Source organism: Hippocampus guttulatus, chromosome 18 (assembly GCF_054856545.1).
Source record: "Hippocampus guttulatus isolate MCC_2025c chromosome 18, RoL_Hgut_1.0, whole genome shotgun sequence".
Taxonomy (NCBI): Eukaryota; Metazoa; Chordata; class Actinopteri; order Syngnathiformes; family Syngnathidae; genus Hippocampus; species Hippocampus guttulatus.
Genome location: NC_141278.1, coordinates 6,143,890 through 6,162,153, shown reverse-complemented (window position 1 = coordinate 6,162,153; position 18,264 = coordinate 6,143,890). Strand labels below are relative to the sequence as shown.

General features: G+C 45.8%; 2 protein-coding genes across 4 annotated transcripts; one reads left to right on the top strand and one right to left on the bottom strand.

Annotated features, from left to right (window-relative positions):
* Positions 1 to 76: 76 nt before the first annotated feature.
* ncdn (neurochondrin) lies at positions 77 to 4,226 on the bottom strand. Its single transcript, XM_086136412.1, has 8 exons — positions 4,115 to 4,226; positions 3,809 to 4,039; positions 2,595 to 3,627; positions 2,111 to 2,280; positions 1,529 to 1,767; positions 1,163 to 1,378; positions 850 to 992; positions 77 to 694 (listed from the first exon to the last, which is right to left on the bottom strand). Exons 2-8 carry the CDS (start codon positions 3,992 to 3,994, stop codon positions 270 to 272), a joined length of 2,412 nt encoding a protein of 803 aa, XP_085992538.1. The 5' UTR covers positions 3,995 to 4,039; positions 4,115 to 4,226; the 3' UTR covers positions 77 to 269.
* Positions 4,227 to 4,324: 98 nt separating this feature from the next.
* kiaa0319l (KIAA0319-like ortholog) lies at positions 4,325 to 17,457 on the top strand. Of its 3 annotated transcripts, none has more exons than XM_086136410.1 (26): positions 4,325 to 4,431; positions 5,679 to 5,885; positions 6,045 to 6,087; positions 6,494 to 6,778; positions 6,875 to 6,978; positions 8,141 to 8,409; positions 8,483 to 8,557; positions 8,746 to 8,965; positions 10,218 to 10,316; positions 10,476 to 10,573; positions 10,956 to 11,046; positions 11,298 to 11,390; positions 11,486 to 11,618; positions 11,801 to 11,906; positions 12,233 to 12,355; positions 12,475 to 12,598; positions 12,715 to 12,847; positions 12,999 to 13,147; positions 13,348 to 13,499; positions 13,823 to 13,961; positions 14,056 to 14,215; positions 14,457 to 14,599; positions 14,790 to 14,912; positions 15,046 to 15,136; positions 15,272 to 15,363; positions 15,478 to 17,457. In XM_086136410.1, exons 4-26 carry the CDS (start codon positions 6,744 to 6,746, stop codon positions 15,669 to 15,671), a joined length of 2,946 nt encoding a protein of 981 aa, XP_085992536.1. In that variant the 5' UTR covers positions 4,325 to 4,431; positions 5,679 to 5,885; positions 6,045 to 6,087; positions 6,494 to 6,743; the 3' UTR covers positions 15,672 to 17,457. The 3 variants fall into 3 exon arrangements, with proteins under 3 accessions (XP_085992536.1, XP_085992537.1, XP_085992535.1); XM_086136411.1 differs by lacking the exon at positions 4,325 to 4,431 and adding an exon at positions 4,726 to 5,016 and having other exon boundaries at positions 6,494 to 6,684; XM_086136409.1 differs by lacking the exon at positions 4,325 to 4,431 and adding an exon at positions 4,726 to 5,016.
* Positions 17,458 to 18,264: the final 807 nt, after the last annotated feature.

Here is an 18,264-nt window from a genome sequence, read left to right as displayed (position 1 = left end):
ACCTTGTGGTCAAAGGGAGTAACTACTCGGTTGCGCTGAAGAGAATCAAATGAAGTGAAACGCAGGAAAGAAGGAATATTGTTCAATCATAAAAAAGTATTTCTTTATTAAATTCTGTTACCATTTGACAATTATTTCCAATTGAAGTATGATAAATTCAGTTGGTGCTCAATGGTAACTGTTGCTCGTCACAGATGCACCTTGGCTTCAGGATTTCCCTTATTTCATTACAACCGCCTGCAAGTGTTGAAAGCTTTACTTTTTTTCAGTCATTTCATTCCTCTCATCTTCTTAAGGTTTCTCATACAGCTTAAAGCTCCTGTATCATGATGCTTCTTCATGACATCCATAATGTCCTGTTTGCAGAGTGGGCACTGGTTGGCCAAGGCACACAGAGCCTCCTCTAGCGCCTCCTGCGTGTGCTGGTCTGGTAGTGCGCTACAGCAGCTCAACATGCCGAGCGTGTTCCTCAACCATCCATCCTCTCTGACCAGCTCGGTCAACCAGGACTGAGAGTGGAAACAGCCCCCCAGAGCCTGCAGAGCCAACCTCCAGAGTTCGGCGACCTCCTCCCAGCTGTCCTCCCAGCCGGCGCTCACCTTCACCGGCCCCGGGCTGAGCTCAGCGTCCAGGGCGCCGTGGAGAAAGCGGAGAGCCGTGGAAAAGAAGCGCCTCTGACTGGCTTCACCCGAACCTGGTAAGAAAAATATAAGACTTTGCTTTCATTGCTGCTAGCATTTGGTGACAATGCATTAATTCAGCCCTGAAAATGGTAATAGCATAATGTATTTTATATTAGGGCATCTTAATAATTAAGACCAGTTTGATGGCTTACTAAAACAACATTACCTGTTGGAGCTGATTTCAGTCTGCCAATCATCAAACCCAACGTGCAGTAATTTGCTGCAAGGACAAGGAGGCCAGATTTGTGCACCAAAACAGGAAGTGCTTCGCTGAGGTGCTTCTCCAAAGTTTGGAAGCATTGATCCTTCCTAGAAAACACAATTGCATTACAAATGTTACATGTATCACATGACAAGAAATGTAATTTAATCGCATTTAATTGTTTTGCCTGTCAACTAGGGGATCAAACACGCGAAACGGTAAAACAGCAACCGACGCTTGAGAATCGGTTCCAAGTTGGAATGAGGACGGCAACCACCTGACTCTTTCAGCCTCGGTGACGGAGAAGTTAAGGAGGGCCGAGCAGGCCGTCTCCATGCTGGGCTCCCTCACTGAGGACGCTCCGCTTTTACCCTTCAAGGAAGTAAAGCTGTGCGAAAGGTAGTACACCAGCAAGGCCGGCGTGTCAAGGGTGAGCAGCACCTTCCTGGGCCCTTCCTCGGCAGAGAGGTGACACAGAGCTGGCAGGAGATACCTAAAGACATGAGACAGGTCTAAATATACTTAACTCATTCACTCCCAAAGACGTTTTTAAACGTGTTTTCAGACTTGGTCTAGAATTGGCTGGTACTGAATGGAATCTGAAACCAATCCATGAAGGTGTCAGTGGTCTCGTTAACTTTACCGAAGCGCCTCTTTGCCCGTCCAGGTCCCGCTCTCATCGGTGACGGACATCTTCCCCATCCAGTCGGAGAGCCCCTGCTCGGATTTCTCGGCCATCAGGTGGCTCCGCGAGTAGTTGATGAGAATTGGCAGCAACGTGGTCACTTCCTCCTTGAGGCAGGAAGTCTCCTCGGCCAGCCAGGAGCACAGGCAGCGGAATGTGGCGAAAATAAAAGGGTCGCCGTAGCGACTCTGGTCCAGCTTGGAAAACAGGAAATGACCGTGATTTCGGTGAGTGACGCGCACTGACATCCAAAGTGTAACACACGCGCATTAAACACACACAACACAATGAAAGACGGTCACACAAAGTGTAACGCAAACACGAATAGTCGCACTCACTGAGTCTCATAACACAGAGGAACGAGGTAATACTGCTCAAGTTTGATCGTTCGATGAATCGTGTCAGAAAAGGACTACTTTTTATTTGTTGCTCATTACCAAAACTGAATTTCATCAATCATCCAAAAGGTGAATCTGTGGTCACAGTTCTTCCGTTGGATCTCGCTCATGGTCCACAAGCTTTTCAAATCCATCGTCTCACCTGCTGCAGGTGGTACATGAGAGCCGAGAAGGCCTCCTCCAGTACGCCGAGCACCTGCCTGCTCTGCTGCAGACTTAAGGTGGAGATGGAACTCGGAGCGGGAGAAGCAGCGGCCATGACAGCCGGGTTGCAGGCCTGCTCGATGGCCGCCTCCATGATCCGATAACAACCTGGACGATGATGAAGAAGGAGGTTAATGGTGTTTGAACACATGCTAAGCTACACAGCGCCACCTCGTTTATGACCCAATTTTAGTCTTGTCATTATTTATTGCTCGCCAGAAGGCGCATGGGACTAATTGTATTTATCAATGGAGTGAATTTATTGTGCCAATTAAGTCGGCGACAGGTGTCTTATACCGCTTTTTGCTCCTATTTAGAGCTTATGCTAACAAGCAAGAACTGGTGACTACTTAAGGCACAACTTATTTCAAGACATAAAAGCATCTTAAATAGATCTTAAAATGTTTCAAAATTTCATCTACCCGTGAGCGTGTCTTGCAGCTCTTGGCTCAGATCGTTTCCAGGCGGTTCCTCCAATCCCATCCGGACCTCCACACAAGCCCGATTCACCAGTAAGCAGCAGAACTTTGGCGATCCAGCCAGCTCCCAACCATACAAATCAAGCAGACAAGCGCCGAGTACCAAAACTGGCCCAATCTGTCTCGGAGTCAATTTAGCCTGCACCATGGGTCTCAGTGCCCCCCACACTCGGCTCACCACGTCCCTCAGCACCTCTCTCTCTACTGTGACTCCTCCTGGGGGTAGAACATTGACCAACTGGGAGCACATATCCAGCCTGCTCTGATCTGTGGATTTGCAGAAGTCTTTGGACATCCTGACCAGCAGAGGCAGCAGTTCGGCTGAGTGTGTGCGCCACGCTTTCTCTTTGGTTTTCCCCGAGAGGAGGCAAATAAGCAAGGGAAGCCCCATCCTATGGCTCAAGGTCTGGTTCCATTCTAAAGCCTGGCAGAGAGCAGGAACAGCACCTCGGTTCAGCAGATGGTCAGGACCCCTGGGTTGGGCACACACGGCAGTCAGGACCTGGTAACAGTCAGCCGCTACGGCCTCATCAAGTTTTCCAGGTGGTGAGTTTGGGTTCGGCGTTGATGGTTCGTTCGCCGCACCGTTATCATCATCATTGCCCTTTTGCATGCTGACCTCACTTTGTCTTGCTGTCTTCGCCTCATCACTCATGCTTTTTGGAATCTGCCCAGCGTCTCCGTCTCCATTTTCATCACCTGTCTGCTGTTGGTCGCTTGCACCGCATGCCAACATTTTCAGCAGTAGGGGAATGGTGGCAAGGAGCTGAGGCTGAGAGGCCATGTCTGGATCGGTGCTTAAGGCAGACAACAGAGCTGCACCCAATGAAAGGAGCTCGTGTGGGGGCAATCCGGGGTCCCTGCTTCCCTTCGCGGCAGTCACCAATAGCCGAGCTGGAAGGTTGAGACCCACAGCCTCAAAGATACGCCTCAAGGTAGGTTTGTCCAGTTGGCAAGCTGGGCACAAGCGTGTGATCTGGGAATGCAGAGAATTGATGAGTTTTTGAATATGTACATTTTCGATGCATCGTGTTGATACTTTGTGATCCTCCCCGTTTTAAGTGCTTTGCAGTCATCTTGTTACATTTACAGGTAAATTCAATCAACGTATCCTGTGTGAAATATCTCATTAAAAAGGAGAGCCGATGAAAACGTACCAAAAGTAGTGCGGCCAAAGTCTGGCTATCATTTTTAGCATGTTTGAGAGCGTGGAGGCATCTCTCCAACACTTCCCTCTTAGCATCCGTCAAACCACCTCCCGCATCCTTCTCTGGACCTTTTCCTCCACCTTCTTCTCCTCCTGAGAACGGATCGCTCACGTCTACTGTTGCACCGTCAGCCATCGTGGCCTCACAGTGTCAGCAAGGCGTCATAGAGAAAATACAGTACTGTGAAAAGGTTGGGATTTCATTACTAGCGGTTAGCAACGCACTGCAATCAGGAAACCAGCATCATCTACTCACGGATGTTTTCGCTGCTCGTCTGGGTTACTAGAATGAGGAAAGATGACGGTTTTGTTTAGAAATAGCTTATTTGAACGAAAGATTCAATACGTTTCTTGTGAGCTCCCGCCGGATATGGAATGTCAAAGTAAAGCTACCGGGAGCCAATGAAAACGCTCCTACAAGATTAGTTGACCAATCGCAGTAACGCTACTTGGAAGGTGCCGTCGCCATTTTGGTCCAGTTTGAAGCGAAATTGGCCACAATAATTAAAAGAAATTCACCCTACGCCGTTTGTTGTATACTACAATCCCGAATCATTCATGACATTCCACGAGGTGAGTGTTTAAGTTTTGCATTTCGTCTTTGGTAGTCGTAGCGCACAGACCGGAAAGAGTAGGATTAAGATACAATCATTTATCCGTCATTAACCACTGGCGTGTCAAAATGTTTACTTTCACAACAATCCGCATTATGTATCATATCATTTTAGGCTAGTAATTGCTTTCATCCTTTTCTTTTTTGTCATGAGGGAATGTGTGTGTCATTCTTTCTTAATCTCGTTAAACGTTAAAATACCTGGTACACGAGTTATTTATTTTGAAATTGCCACCGGAAATACACGTCTGTCTTATAAGGGGACCTGGTGAAGCTTAGAAGTGCACATCAGCTGAGCAAGTGAGAGGAATAGTGACCCAATTTACTGTACCGCGGGGGACAATGAGGATTTCACACGCCATGGCGATCGCGCGACGTGAAAGGCGAATGAGTACGACAACGGTTATCTTCTGAAACGGTGTAGCGGTAGCAGCATTTCGGAAAAAACCCACGCGATGGACCCGTGGCCACGGCGTGTAAATAAGTCATAGAAATGCCAGCAGCTGTTTGGCTCAAGGTGCCTTAAAGGACCCTGGATTGAACAGGTACCGAACTCTTCGCATGTCAGTATGCAATGCGTGAAGCGATACACCAGATGCGATAAATTCCTGATCCAAGCGTTTGTAATGGCGTGTTCGTTCAATGGACTCGCCAAGCACTAACGATCGGCCTCATATAGGACCGCAGTATGATTTAAGTAGAGTCGTGCAGTCTTTTCTGAAACCAGTGAATATGAGCTGGCTAAACTATACAATGCTTCTAAATTATACAACGTTGCCCACCCACCGTTTACAGTGCAAGATGTTTTTCAATGTATAACATGGCAATCCATTTATTTGCCTTCATTCGGCCATCATTTATCTATCCAGAATTCTGCTATTATCGGAATGACTTATAAAATACTGTTGCCTTTATTAGTTCCCCCTGCACATTTTATGAAGCAACCACTACTATTGACAAACTGCACGTCTCTGCCAAGCACAACTAAGCTTGACCTTTGCATCTGCAGTTGTGATGCTACTCTTGTATGTAATCCCATTACATTGTACACATCTACAATTACAGTGATGAAGCAATGTATCAAAGGGACATGTCACATTTTTTGTCACAATAATCAGACATTATTCTTGTCCAAATATTTTTGGAATAAAAATGTGGCAGTTGATGCTGGAAATGGATTAAAATGTATTTCTTTTTTTTTTTTAAGCCTAAATAAAAATTTAAAGCCCTCATCCAACCTGACTGGAAGCAAACCGAGTTGGCAAGTGTGCTTCTCTTCATCTCAGAAGGACGGGGAGAGTGAAACAAACCCGTGACCTTCACCCTTGGTCACAGAGACCATTTTTCTGATGGAGATTCTCAGGAGAAAAGGAGCCTTTTAGACCGAAAGGTCTCCTCGCTTTCATCAACCCAGGTGACCAAGTTGACTTCTGCCTCACCCAAACTTGAGGCAAAAAAGGAATATGTAACAACAAGGTGGAACAAATGTGGCTAAATTACCCCCCCCCCCAACAGTTTTTTCTGTTCTGGATTATTTTTTACCCGGATTATTTATATATTTATCTTGCCTCAGATGCACGGAGGGGGAGTGGAGGCAGACTGTGTCATCAAATCAGGTTTGTGTCAGCTTGTTGGTTTGAGAAGTCAAAAGGATTTCAAAGTGCTGCTCGACCCGGTGAAAAATGATTTGCTGATATGGAGGGTCTGTTTTGCTGGAACAAACTGTCGACGCGGCGGATTTGGGTGAAACCTGCGCAATTTATTTCCTGATTAGCTCGTGATAGTCTCCCGATGGGATAACTGAAAAACTACAAATATTCAGGAATCAAATAAATCCGCTCCTGCATCTGCGTGGATAGAAGACATCACATCGAAATGGATTGTGTTCATTAATTGTTAGTTCACATATGTTGTAGTCGTAAATAACATGTCGGAAGGGATTGGGGGCGGGGGTTGTTGTAAATGTACTGAGATTCATATTCAACACATTTTTTTGATATTCTCCCACTGTCTTATCTCCAGCTTTGAGTTTGAGCATCTGAACCTGTGCGGGCCCCACCGACGGCCATGCTGCATGTCCTCCGCACATTGTCGGTCTCGTTCCTCCCCCACCTATCGCCTCGCGGCGCCCTGCTGCCACCCTAGCTCCACACAGCACGGGAATAGCGACTTCCCTCAGCTCCTCCCCGCAGCATCTGGCTGCCGAGCAAAAGGTAAGGTTCCGTTGTGAAACAGGTGCGACGTTTCTTTTTGGCAGCACTTTGAGGAAGACATGCCCAACCCTTGCAGTGCTTCAACGCTTCTTGGGTGTGTCTCGAGTCCTGTAGCAATCCAAATTGTCAGCATACAGTACATTTCACCGTAAATGAGAAGCACTTGACAGTGCCCTCCTTCTGCTTTCAGGTTGTTTCAAATGTCTTCTGCATACCAGCATCTCCTCACTTGGAGTTTACCACACCTCCTCCTCCTGCCGCTGACCCACCTCTGGCTTTTGGCCCCTCCCACAGGTAAAACAAACTCAATGATAAATCTTCCAAAAACATTTATTGACTGAGGACTGATAAACAAATTTGACATGTGCAGCTGTTACGCTACGAATGGGGAACTGCAACGCAGTCGCGGCGGTTACTCAACGTGTGTCCTCATCCTCTTTGGAATCCGTTTGCAGTTTTTTTTTTTGTTTGTTTTTTGCTCGTTTGTTGTCGTCGCTCATCTGATCCCATCAGAGCCATCAGACTCGCGGACTAAATAGTGTGACGGGGGAGGGCGTGGGGGCTCCCGGGTATACAATGTGAAACGGAACAATAAGTGCTCTGTGTGTTGAGGGGGGGTGACAGAAAAAGAGTGGACAAGAGGTAGAGCGACTGAACAGAGGCCAAAGAGTCTTTTTTTTTTTTTTTAGCCAAACAATCACTGGCTTGATGAGTCTTGTGTTCTCTTTCCAGAAAAAAAGTTGAAAATAAAAATTCCAATTCACAGCAATGTGTATCAGCTCTGTTAAGTGATTTGTGGAGTGCCGTCATGCCACCAACGAGGAACAGACTGCAGCAACTCACTGCACTGACAGATGACTGCTGGTACCCGTCGGCTCAGAGGGCGGAGTCTTGGCGTTTATTGCGTAATGCGCTCCGGGCTCTAATCAGCGAGCGTCTTGTTTTGTCAGGGAAAAGCCTAATTTCCTCTCTCTCGGCTGCTGACGGGGCAGATTACTCAAGATGCGGCTGTTTTCTCAGAAAGGCTCAGTCAAAGCGCCAAAACAGCCTGCCTATCAAGTGACAGTTGCGACACTCCGCGGCGCTCTTTTCTCGGGTTTTTCCATTTGGAAAACCTGACTTGTTGTCATGTTTTTTTACAGTGATTCTGAACGATTTGAGACTCAGGAAGCTTGAGTGGCGCTTTTATAATCGCATCCCTGATATTTGTTCTTTACACTCTGATTTTTTACTACCGGTACTTTTATTTTTTATAAAGTACAGAACTTGTCACCTGTTATTTTTCATGTTAAAAATAATTAGCATCTCTTTGACAACTAGCCCCAGATTCAATAGTTGTATGCAGCACGAGCTCCTGTTATCACCCCAGTCCAACATGCCCACCCCCTGCCCCTGCCCACCCCCAACCCCCAAATGGCCATTTAGAAGCTAATCGACTTCCTCGGACTCTCTCCAGGTGTGTCGGCAGATGTCTGCCGTGTTACCGGAGGAGTGCTGGGGCTCCACTGGACAAGCGTCGTGAGCTTGGGTTGGTACCCTCTCGCAGACGGGAGGGGCGGGTCGACGTGCTGGGAGACTTGCTGCTTGAGGCCCAGTTGCAACGCTGTGTGGAGCCTCGGTGGGCGATGTGTGCTTCTTAGTTGCGCCCTGAAGGGGGGCTGTCCCATCTTGTTTCTGCCCCAACCTGATCAGGAGTCTCTCGGCCTCCTTCAGATACTGAGCAAGGTATGACCGGCTTTTCAGAAATGCTTTGATGTATATATATTTTTTATGCTTTATTTGTGGTCTTTTTTTGAAGGGTCCTGCCGCCAAAAGATGGAGGAACGTTCGTCAGGCAGGACATGAAGGGGAAACAGAACAGCAGCTCAGCACGGTAATAATAGGTTCATGTATGTCCTTTCTGTTCGATTCTTCTCACATTTTAGTTTTTCCATTCAAATCTCTTATACTGAATATCTGAAGTCCTCAGTCCAATCATTACATGGACACAATTTCTCACTTTCTTAAAATTCGCAACTTGTTAGGCTGTCACACATTCGCTCTTTCTGACCCTTTCTTCAGGAAAACTCCCAACTTGATTCAGCGCAGTCAATGCTGCCGATGGCCAACCCAAGCGTCGTTCCAGAAGCCGAGCAAAAGAACATCACTCGCATAACCAACACGACGAGTGACCGTGCCTCACATCACAATTCCACCGTTGTCGAGGCTGCTGCGTTTTCCAACGGGAGCGATGTCGGCACACCCACGACAACCACCATCAGCGTGGCTCCAACACAGGCTGGTAAGAAATGCATGACATCCTCACATAATTGAGGTTTGGCATTCGCAAGTTTGCTTCTTGGTAATTTTTAAAAAATTTTGCGGTGGGGCTAATTTAGAATTTTCTTGTGATCCTTCACATACGGACTTTCCAAAGTACAGTAACTCTTTGGCGGCAGCGGGGTTACGCGGATGTGCACAGGAGCGCGCTGAGAGAGGCGGCCGTGAAACAAACAAGAAGAGCTTGCCAAGGCGGTTTCACCCGTTGACCGAAAAAAATGACAACAGAAAAGTTTCAGCGGCAACTGCGGTGCGAGTCGTGGCATATGACAGTATTGAGCTGTCCTGAGCCACATGGATTAAAGCAGATAGCATAGCACGGGAATAGCGACTGTTGTCTACACAGAGATATTGTAGAAAGGTCATCTCTGGTTGGAAATAAGCTTAAGTGATTGACACACTCTCAGCCGCCTGTAACTGCCAGCAAGTCCCGGTAGTGGCTTACAACCACGTTTCCGTGCTCAACCCGTGACCCAGATGCAGTCAGCCTTGGCAAAGGTTTTGTTTGTTCAGTGTTTCTTTGCCTTTGGGAAATAGATTTTTTTTTTCTTTCTGTGTAAATCTCACAAACGTAATCAGTTTGATTGGTGCTCATCAGCCTGTGGAAGTTCTCCTCGAAGCAAAGAGAGATTTTTTTTCCAACTCTTATTAACTCATTCAGTACCAGCCAATTCTGGACCAAGTCTGAAAAGACGTTTAAAAACGTCTTTGGGAGTGAATGAGTTCATTAAGCTTTTGGTCTGAAGGCCTGAAATTTAAATGCCACCTTTTCTAGGGTTAATTGGGTTTTGCCTTCAACGTGCAACTGGTTTAATTCTTTAGCCACTGCTTCCTTTGAATACACTCGCAAGCTCACTGTGACACTTTTAGACAGACACGTTTAAGCATTCTCTTTATGATGAAACAAGGCATTTTGGAAAGGTCTCTGGAAGAAATCTCGTCCCCCTGAGATCAAATAACGAATCCAAAATACACAAGTTAGTGTCGTCTTACTCCAGCGCTATTAACATTTCATGGGGCTTGACATTGTGCGGCTTGTAAAAATAAAAATAAAAAAAATAAAAAAATAAATTCACAACTTCAAGCTAAGATTTTGTAAATATTTAATGTGTTGCAATAAAATCTCCCGCACGAGGACATTAACCCTGAAGAGTGCCAACGTTGTTGTTGTCATGCTGCGCTGTTGCCGTCACCTGATCTGTTTCCCATGCTAGTGAGGGAGCTGGTGGTGTCAGCGGGGGAGAGCGTTGAGGTCACGCTACCGCGCAGCTCGGTCGAGCTGAACGCCTTTGTGGTGCCCCCACCTCCGCCAGGTGAGACGGAGAACTCGATTAATGATTGTGCTTGATTTTGTTTAGCCCCATTTTCTCTCCTCGGCGCGCTTGAATGAAGCAAAATGGGAAATGCGTTATTTCAAATGATCCTTATCGGCAGGGTATTTCTTGACTTCTTCTGGCTCTGCTTCCCAACAGATACGAAGTATGCATTTGATTGGCGACTGATAACGCATCCCAAAGATTACAGCGGGGAGATGGAAGGGAAGCACAGCAAGACCCTGAAACTCAGCAAGGTATACAGCCTTCGTAATCAAAGTGGAGCGATTCTGTTGAATAGAAAATGGAAGCGTTCCGTCAGTGCCTTTTTAATGCATTCAAGAAAACTATTCAACCGAATTGATTGAAAGCAGATGTTCAAAAGGCAAAATACTAATCTGACGCTCCAATTTTTTTCCAAATTGTATATACATACTCAGACTACTTGGACTGGAAAACAAATCCCTGTTTCCCGTCTATACGGTGGCTGCAAATTGGGACTGTCATAGCGTACTGTGAAAAGTGGAGAGAGCAAACTGTCCATAAGTCTTTAAAAAATTTTTTTTTTTGCATGGACCCATAGTCGGTTTTGAAATCGCTTTGTCTTTCCGATTGCTTGACCGGTATTTATTTTCCCAGCTCACAGTTGGTCTGTATGAGTTTGAGGTGACGGTGGACGACGGGGGAGGGGCCCATGGAGAAGGTTACGTCAATGTCACTGTCAAACCAGGTAAGCGAAAACATAAAATAGACATCGTGCTATATATGTCACTTTTTTTTCTTTTTTTTACGTGTTTGTTAACAAAGTAGCTAGTTGCGCTGTATTACAAATGCCGTTTGCATACTACAAAGCATGCCTGTGCTCCTATTGCATCCCGTGTTCTGTTTGACCCTTCCACAAACATTGGTTTTGTGCCTGAGTCACTCACAAGCGGTTTACAGCTCACCAAGCATATTACGTGCTTGTTTTCCACCTGTCAGAGCCGCGGGTCAACAAGCCCCCCGTTGCCGTAGTTTCCCCGAAGTTCGAAGAGATCTCCTTGCCAACGCGCTCTACGGTGATCGATGGCAGCCGTGAGTTTTCGCATCAGCGCACGTTACCAAACGTTGTTGCCACTGTGCCTACATGCTTAGACTGCCCTCTGATGTTTTGTTTCCTCCTCCTCCAGAGAGCACAGACGATGACAAAGTAGTTGCGTGGCACTGGGAAGAGGTCAAAGGTCCCCTCAGGGAGGAGAAGGTGTCTGCCAACACGGCCGTCCTCACGCTCACCAACTTGGTTCCGGGGAACTACACGTTCAAGTACACATTCATACTGCCTGTCATCCAGAAACTTGTGCATCCCCCCCCCCAAAAAAAAAAAGAAAAATGTCAATACAGTTAACCCAGGCGATTTAGTGGCAATTAGGAACCGAGCCACCGTCACGGAAGGCCTCATTAAAAAAACAAAAAAATTATGCTTCTTATTTCTTGTCCTTTGCCAGTTTGACTGTCACCGACTCCGATGGCGCCCAAGACTCAACACAGGCCACCCTGTCTGTCAACAAAGCCAAGGATTACAAGCCCGAGGCCAACGCCGGCCCCAACCAGGTCAACATTATTACACAGAGCTCTGCTACAATAAACCATCCATTTATTTGTATTAGTTTATTTGCAGGTCATCGTTTTTGGCTGTGGTTTTTTTTTTTTTTTTTTTTCCTCCTGACTGACTTCCACAACTCTGTAGAGAGGCGTGGCATGGGGACCAAGGAAGTAATCATCAAATTGGGAATTCCAGATTTTGGAGTTTTATTATTTATTCTTGAGAAATTGGACTCTACTGCAGAATGTCAAGAAACGGCTACCAGTTAACGCAGTGAAATAGCGTGAGCTCGAATTATTATTATTTTTTCATGATTTGATTTTCTGTGACGCAGGTCATCACTTTGCCACGTAACTCCATCACTCTGTATGGCAATCAGAGCACAGATGACCACGACTCCCTTGCCTATGAATGGTCGCTGAGTCCTGAGAGCAAAGACAAGGTGGTGGAGATGCAAGTGAGTCTTTGCGGGATCTTAATTTTTAAATTTTTTTTGTTTTACACTGAATGAGACTTTTTTTTTTCCCTGCAGTTTGTCAGGTTTTAAAACGGGGTCCCGCGTTTTGCATTTTTCAGGGCGTGCGCACACACACCTTGCAGCTGTCAGCCATGCAAGAGGGAGATTACACCTTCCAGCTCACTGTGACCGACTCCGCTGGACAGCAAGACACAGCCTATGCCACGGTTATTGTGCAGCCAGGTAAACGCCTTCAAGTCACATTAGGCCAGTCCACGCTTGATTAGAGTGTGAGGTGGTTCCTTCCGATAAGCGTCTTGCCGCTGCCCTCTTGTTTCTCTCTCCCTTCATCCCCGCAGAAAACAATAAACCGCCAGTGGCAGACGCAGGACCGGAAAAAGAACTGACGCTACCGGTTGATCGAACTATGCTGGATGGCAGTAAGAGCAGCGACGACCAAAAAATAGCAACCTACCATTGGGAACAGACCAAGTAAGTAGAATTTATTGATGCACAATCACGTAGTTGTGAGGAGTTAAAGAGTGTGTGGAGTTGTGTACAAACGGGATGAAAAATTTGCATCACTTTCTCTTTCTCGGTCACGTTTTTTCCCCCTCTTTGCCATCTGTTCCCCCCCCCCCAGGGGTCCCGATGGCGTGAAAATTGAGAACGCAGACGGCGCCGTTGCCACAGTGACCGGTCTCGAGGTGGGCGCTTACGAGTTCACCTTGACAGTGACGGATGAGAGGAAGCTGCAGAGTAGCGACACCGTGACGGTCATCGTCAGAGAAGGTGCGCGTTAGGATTTGTCGGTGGGGTCGCAAATTTTATATACAAATTTAAGATAGCTTTTTATCTGCTGAATTTTTGATTGGTACATTTTTTTTTGTGACAGAAGATTTATTTTACTGCCCTTGAATCCGTGGAAGTGGGAAAAAAAAAATACTTGATTGAATGTTTAATCACCTCCACCGGAACTTCTTTTCAACCAGAATTGGACCAACCACCAGTTGCTCACGTGATTTCCAGCCCACCCGTCTCTCTCCCTGTGCGGACCGCCACCCTGGATGGATCTCACTCCACCGACGACAAAGGTGGGATCAGCTACCTGTGGACCAGAGATGACAGCAGCCCTGCGGCCGGGGTGAGACAATCTCTGACTTTGTTGACAATTCCTCCGCTAAAAAGGTTCAAACAGTTCCGAGAAACGGTACTTGCATTTTTTTTTTCAAGCAAAATACAGCGCACTTTTTTTTTGTTTGTTTTAAAGTGAAGTGCTGTCAGTCATTGTCAAGTCATCCACAAAGTTTCACTTTTGAGATCACGGCTTCATTTCATCAACAGACAATTGAAAGGCATCTTGCCAGACAGGAAATAGAAGTTCATCACTGTGTTGTTGACTCGCTGCACAGCCCCCCCCCCCCCCCAAAAAAAAAGAGCTCAACATACTTGCCACTTGTCTCACAGGATGTGCTAAACAACTCTGATCATCAAGCGGTTTTGTTTCTGGGAAACCTGGTGGAGGGCAAGTATAGCTTCACTCTGACGGTCACTGACAGCAAAGGTCAAACCAACACAGACAGCGGCACATTGGAGGTCAAACCAGGTACGCGGTAATTAACACATGTCGAAAACACAGACAGGCCGCTCATACTAGTTGAGAACCGCTGAATGAAATTGCGTGTCTCTCTCTCTCTCAGACCCGTGGGAGCGCGACCAGGTGGAGCTGGTCTTAGAGGTTCCCATCACGCAGGTTTCCCACCGTCAACGTGACATGCTCCTGCGGCAGGTCGGAGTGTTGCTCGGCGTCCTCGATAGTGACATCATCGTTCGAGAGATCGCCGCGTTCAATGAGCACAGGTGAGTCAAGTTATGACGCAAAAATATTTTTGGGCGACCGGGATGGATGAATGGCATTTCAATGCGCAAACTTGGCTTCATTTTTGTCAGTCATTGGGAAGTTTTTTTCTATATGCGTACATTTTGTTGATTTTTTTGTTTTTTAATATCGTGTCTAGATAAGTCCAATGCTGAAGGAAATTATTATTTTTAAATGTTATGTGGTACTCCTGCTACCTGTCCCCTCTTGTTCTGGCCTTAGCACCCGGTTGGTCTTCCTGGTGTCAGGCGGTCCAGGGCGCCCTCCGCTATCTGGTCACAGCGTTGCACTCAGCCTACGCAACAAACTGCGTAAACAGAAGAACGACTTTCTCATTTACAAGGCGCTGCGGGTGGACACTGTCAGTGAGTTCTGTACTGTACTTCTTATACTGTTGAAGGTATTTGTTGAGTAAGGACCGATTTGGGTTCACTGGTGAAAATCCAAAGTTGTTCCCAAAAGATGCGTAAAGTTCTCTCGTCCCAAATCATGTCATAACTTAAGTCACGGTTGTCCTCTAAAATGTCCATTTATATCACGCCGTCCTCTCTCAAGTCTGCCAGCTGAACTGCTCCAGTCACGGCGAATGTGACTCATTCACACGGCGCTGCGTGTGCCAACCCTTCTGGATGGAGAACTTCATCACAGCTCAGTTCGGGGAGGCAGAGAGCAACTGCGGTAAGATGAGACGAATCCGCCTTCAGCAGGAAAGCACCCAGATGAACCTGTTGACATGGACCAAACATTCCACTCGAATTTTCAAAATAAGAAAGCCATTTTGGACCTAAATGATAAATGTGCTTGCTTTCAGAATGGAGCGTACTCTATGTGACCATCGCGTCCTTTATGATTGTGGTTGCTGTGGCGACAGTTGTCTGGGGGTGTGTGTGTTGCTGTGACAGGTGAGATCAATTTCCGTAGTCACGGGCATATATTCTTAATCATCTGTTTAACAAAAAAAAAAAAAGTTTATTACTGCAGTTTGATTCCACCACTCGACTTACGATACGGTTTCTTTTCCCGGTCTTCCTACAAAGGCGCAAGAGCAAAGCGCGCAGAATCAAAAGCCGTTATAAAATGCTGGAAGCTGACGAGCAAGACGCTCTGGAGCTCCAACCACCCAAAGCCGGTAAAAATGCCACATTTAAATGCATATGAATGATTTAATTACAATTACCCAAGTACCGGATGTGTCGCTAATGTGCATACAGTTACTAACGGTGCTCTGGTGCCACCTCCCCAGGCCGCGTCAAGCCAGTACCCGCCCCCACCTCATCCGCCCTCATGCACTCCGACTCAGACCTGGAGAGCGACGACGGACAGGTCGGGTTTCCGTGGACGGAGCAGGAGCGCGGTCACCTTCTGCGACCGCAAAACGGCTCCTTGAGGAACGGCCAGGGTCCCATGAGAGGAAAGAAGCACAGAGAAGAGCTATAGCGTCATGGGGGGAAACTCGATTCCGTCCTCAAACACACACAGATCCGTCCATCCTTTTGATGCTTCTTCCATTTCCCCCCACCTGGACACCTTAAGGACTTGAGAGCATGTCACGCTGTTACACTGGAAAAAAACTGAGCCATGGCATAGGAAAAAGCCTACCGTGTGTACCGTGTTATGGAGAGAGAAACACAGAAAAGGACCTGATTTTTGAAACCGAGATATTACCAAGGTGACTCACAAACTTAAAACCAGCAAGACCACATCACACTTCCCAAGCTTGCTTTTTGTCGACATGCACGTGAACTGTCCATCACACTGTTACAGGTTAGCCCGATTGCTACCAAACACTGCCCACAAATCCAGAAGTCGGCATAGCTGATTTACTGAAACTAAAACAGCGTTAATCACAAATGGCACCAGATTAAAAAACAAAAAAGTGCATGACAAGATTTTTTTTTTCTTCCCCCTGGCTGATGTGCCAAAACGTATTTCTTCCAAGTGTTGTTTATGTGTAGGTATCTGTTGCTCGCCTGCATCCTGATGCTTGATTGCTCAATTGTCAGACAAATGCATCGAGCCAAAATGCTGCTTTTATACCGAAGGTTCCGCTCCGCACAAAATGAAGCCACTGGAATACACGCTGGAGCGTACAACATGAACGAAGACCACTTTTTAAACAAAATCCTCCTGCTGTGATTCAACGCCGATGCACTTTTTCTTTCCAAGTCCTCACTTGTATCCGCTTGATTCAGAAAACGTCACTTTCTTCAAAGCAGCCCAATCACAGCCAGCATCTTAATCCTTGATTGCAATGTTGGATTTGTTCTTATTTGGAACACAATTATGAGCTTTTCAGTTGCTTTGTGTGAAGAAGCTAAAACCAAATAATTTATTTACATTTACTTTTTTTTTTTAACTCCAGCGGCCACACACAGAAGTATATTAAAAAAAAAAAAGACCAAATAATTTTTTTGCGTATGGGTCATGTTCCAATTCCACTTTGCGATCGCTCCGCATGCAAGAATGTGAAACACAAAAGAGCCTGGAAGTCACTCGTAAAGCGTTGAATGTCGAGAAGGGTCGTGTCACTGTTTCATCTCAGTCTCTAGTTAATGTGAAGCAATCACTTTAGAATGTTTTGTGGATAAATGTGTACTGTACTGTCAAATCATCTCATTGTGAGGTCAACTCTGCTGCACTACTTTTTACTCTGCTGTGCACAGCAGGAGTGTAATTTTAGTTTTCATTGGAGCTGTAGACAAAGGAAAGTGAAGCGCACCCAAGTGCCAACTCTACGCTATCTTTTTGAAACAGTGCAAAAAAAAAAAAAAGTCACATTCTCCCATTTTCTTTGCAACTGTCCACACCTGGAAAAACTCAAAAAGCTGATTCACGGAAAAAAAAAATGTTGTCCAAGACACAAAAAACTGCCATGAATTGACCTTGACTCTGCTGGAGTCCACTGTGAAGGCAGAAACAATGAATTGGGGAGTCATGACGGACGGAGGAGTAATTTAACATGTTTTAAATCAGGTTTAAAGGGAAGGATTACATTTGTGTTCAATGTGACCTGATACAACTGGATAATCTGGGAATTAGAATAAAGACTTTAAATTTTATTCTTGCCCTTATGAAGGAGAGTTGCTTCATGTTTTTACACGTTCCCGACTGGAAACACATTGGGCCATGATTTGTGTTGTTTGTTCGTTGATGCTATGAGACAAAGATGGTGACACTGAATTTCATGTGATGACATTAAAGACCTTCATGATTTTATTAAGTATTTACAGACTTACAACGTTGAATGTCATCTTTAAATGCAAGGTGCCAGAATACAAACGGCTTCAAAAAAATAATAAAATAAAATAAAGGCAACATTTGGAGTTACATTGTGCTCTTTAAGTGTTCCCTTTATTTTTTGGAGCCGTATATTTCAAACCTTAAAACTACAAAGTATTCCCTTTGAATGTGGGCCAGATGATTAACCGGCACATCTACAAAGAGATCGCGCGACGGTTGTTTCAAGCCGACCCACAATCACTTGAGCATCTGACAGTTCCTGTCGAAGAAGAACATTGTTCTTCTTCGAACTAGCCCAACCTCCTTTCTCACCTGACATGGCCGTGTAGCTCTTGTCTGCGATTGATGCCCCATTTATTCAAGCCATATCTTGAAATAAAATGCGATTTTAATAAATCACATTTTATTTCATCAAACCACGGCTGGATAGTATGATAAACAATGACTTTTCAGCCAGGTTGTATACCTGATATGGTGTAAAAGTATTTTTTTTTACTGACATTGACTAAGAATCAAACATTCTTTGCGAAAGGTTACAGGTATTAGAAATTATCCCTCGATGTGGGGTGTCCAGGGCCTCCCCTGGCAACCATGTAGCTCCGCCCCTACATATATGACACCTTCTCGATTTGCACTTAAAACTTCCAAACGTGCATATGGAATTTGACTGCATATTGAGAAAACAATGTACAAATATAATGCACTCATTCGGTCATGTAGAGATGGATCAATACATCCCTGCATCAGAAACATGGTAGCTGCGTGTGTGAAGGTGAAATATAAAATTTGC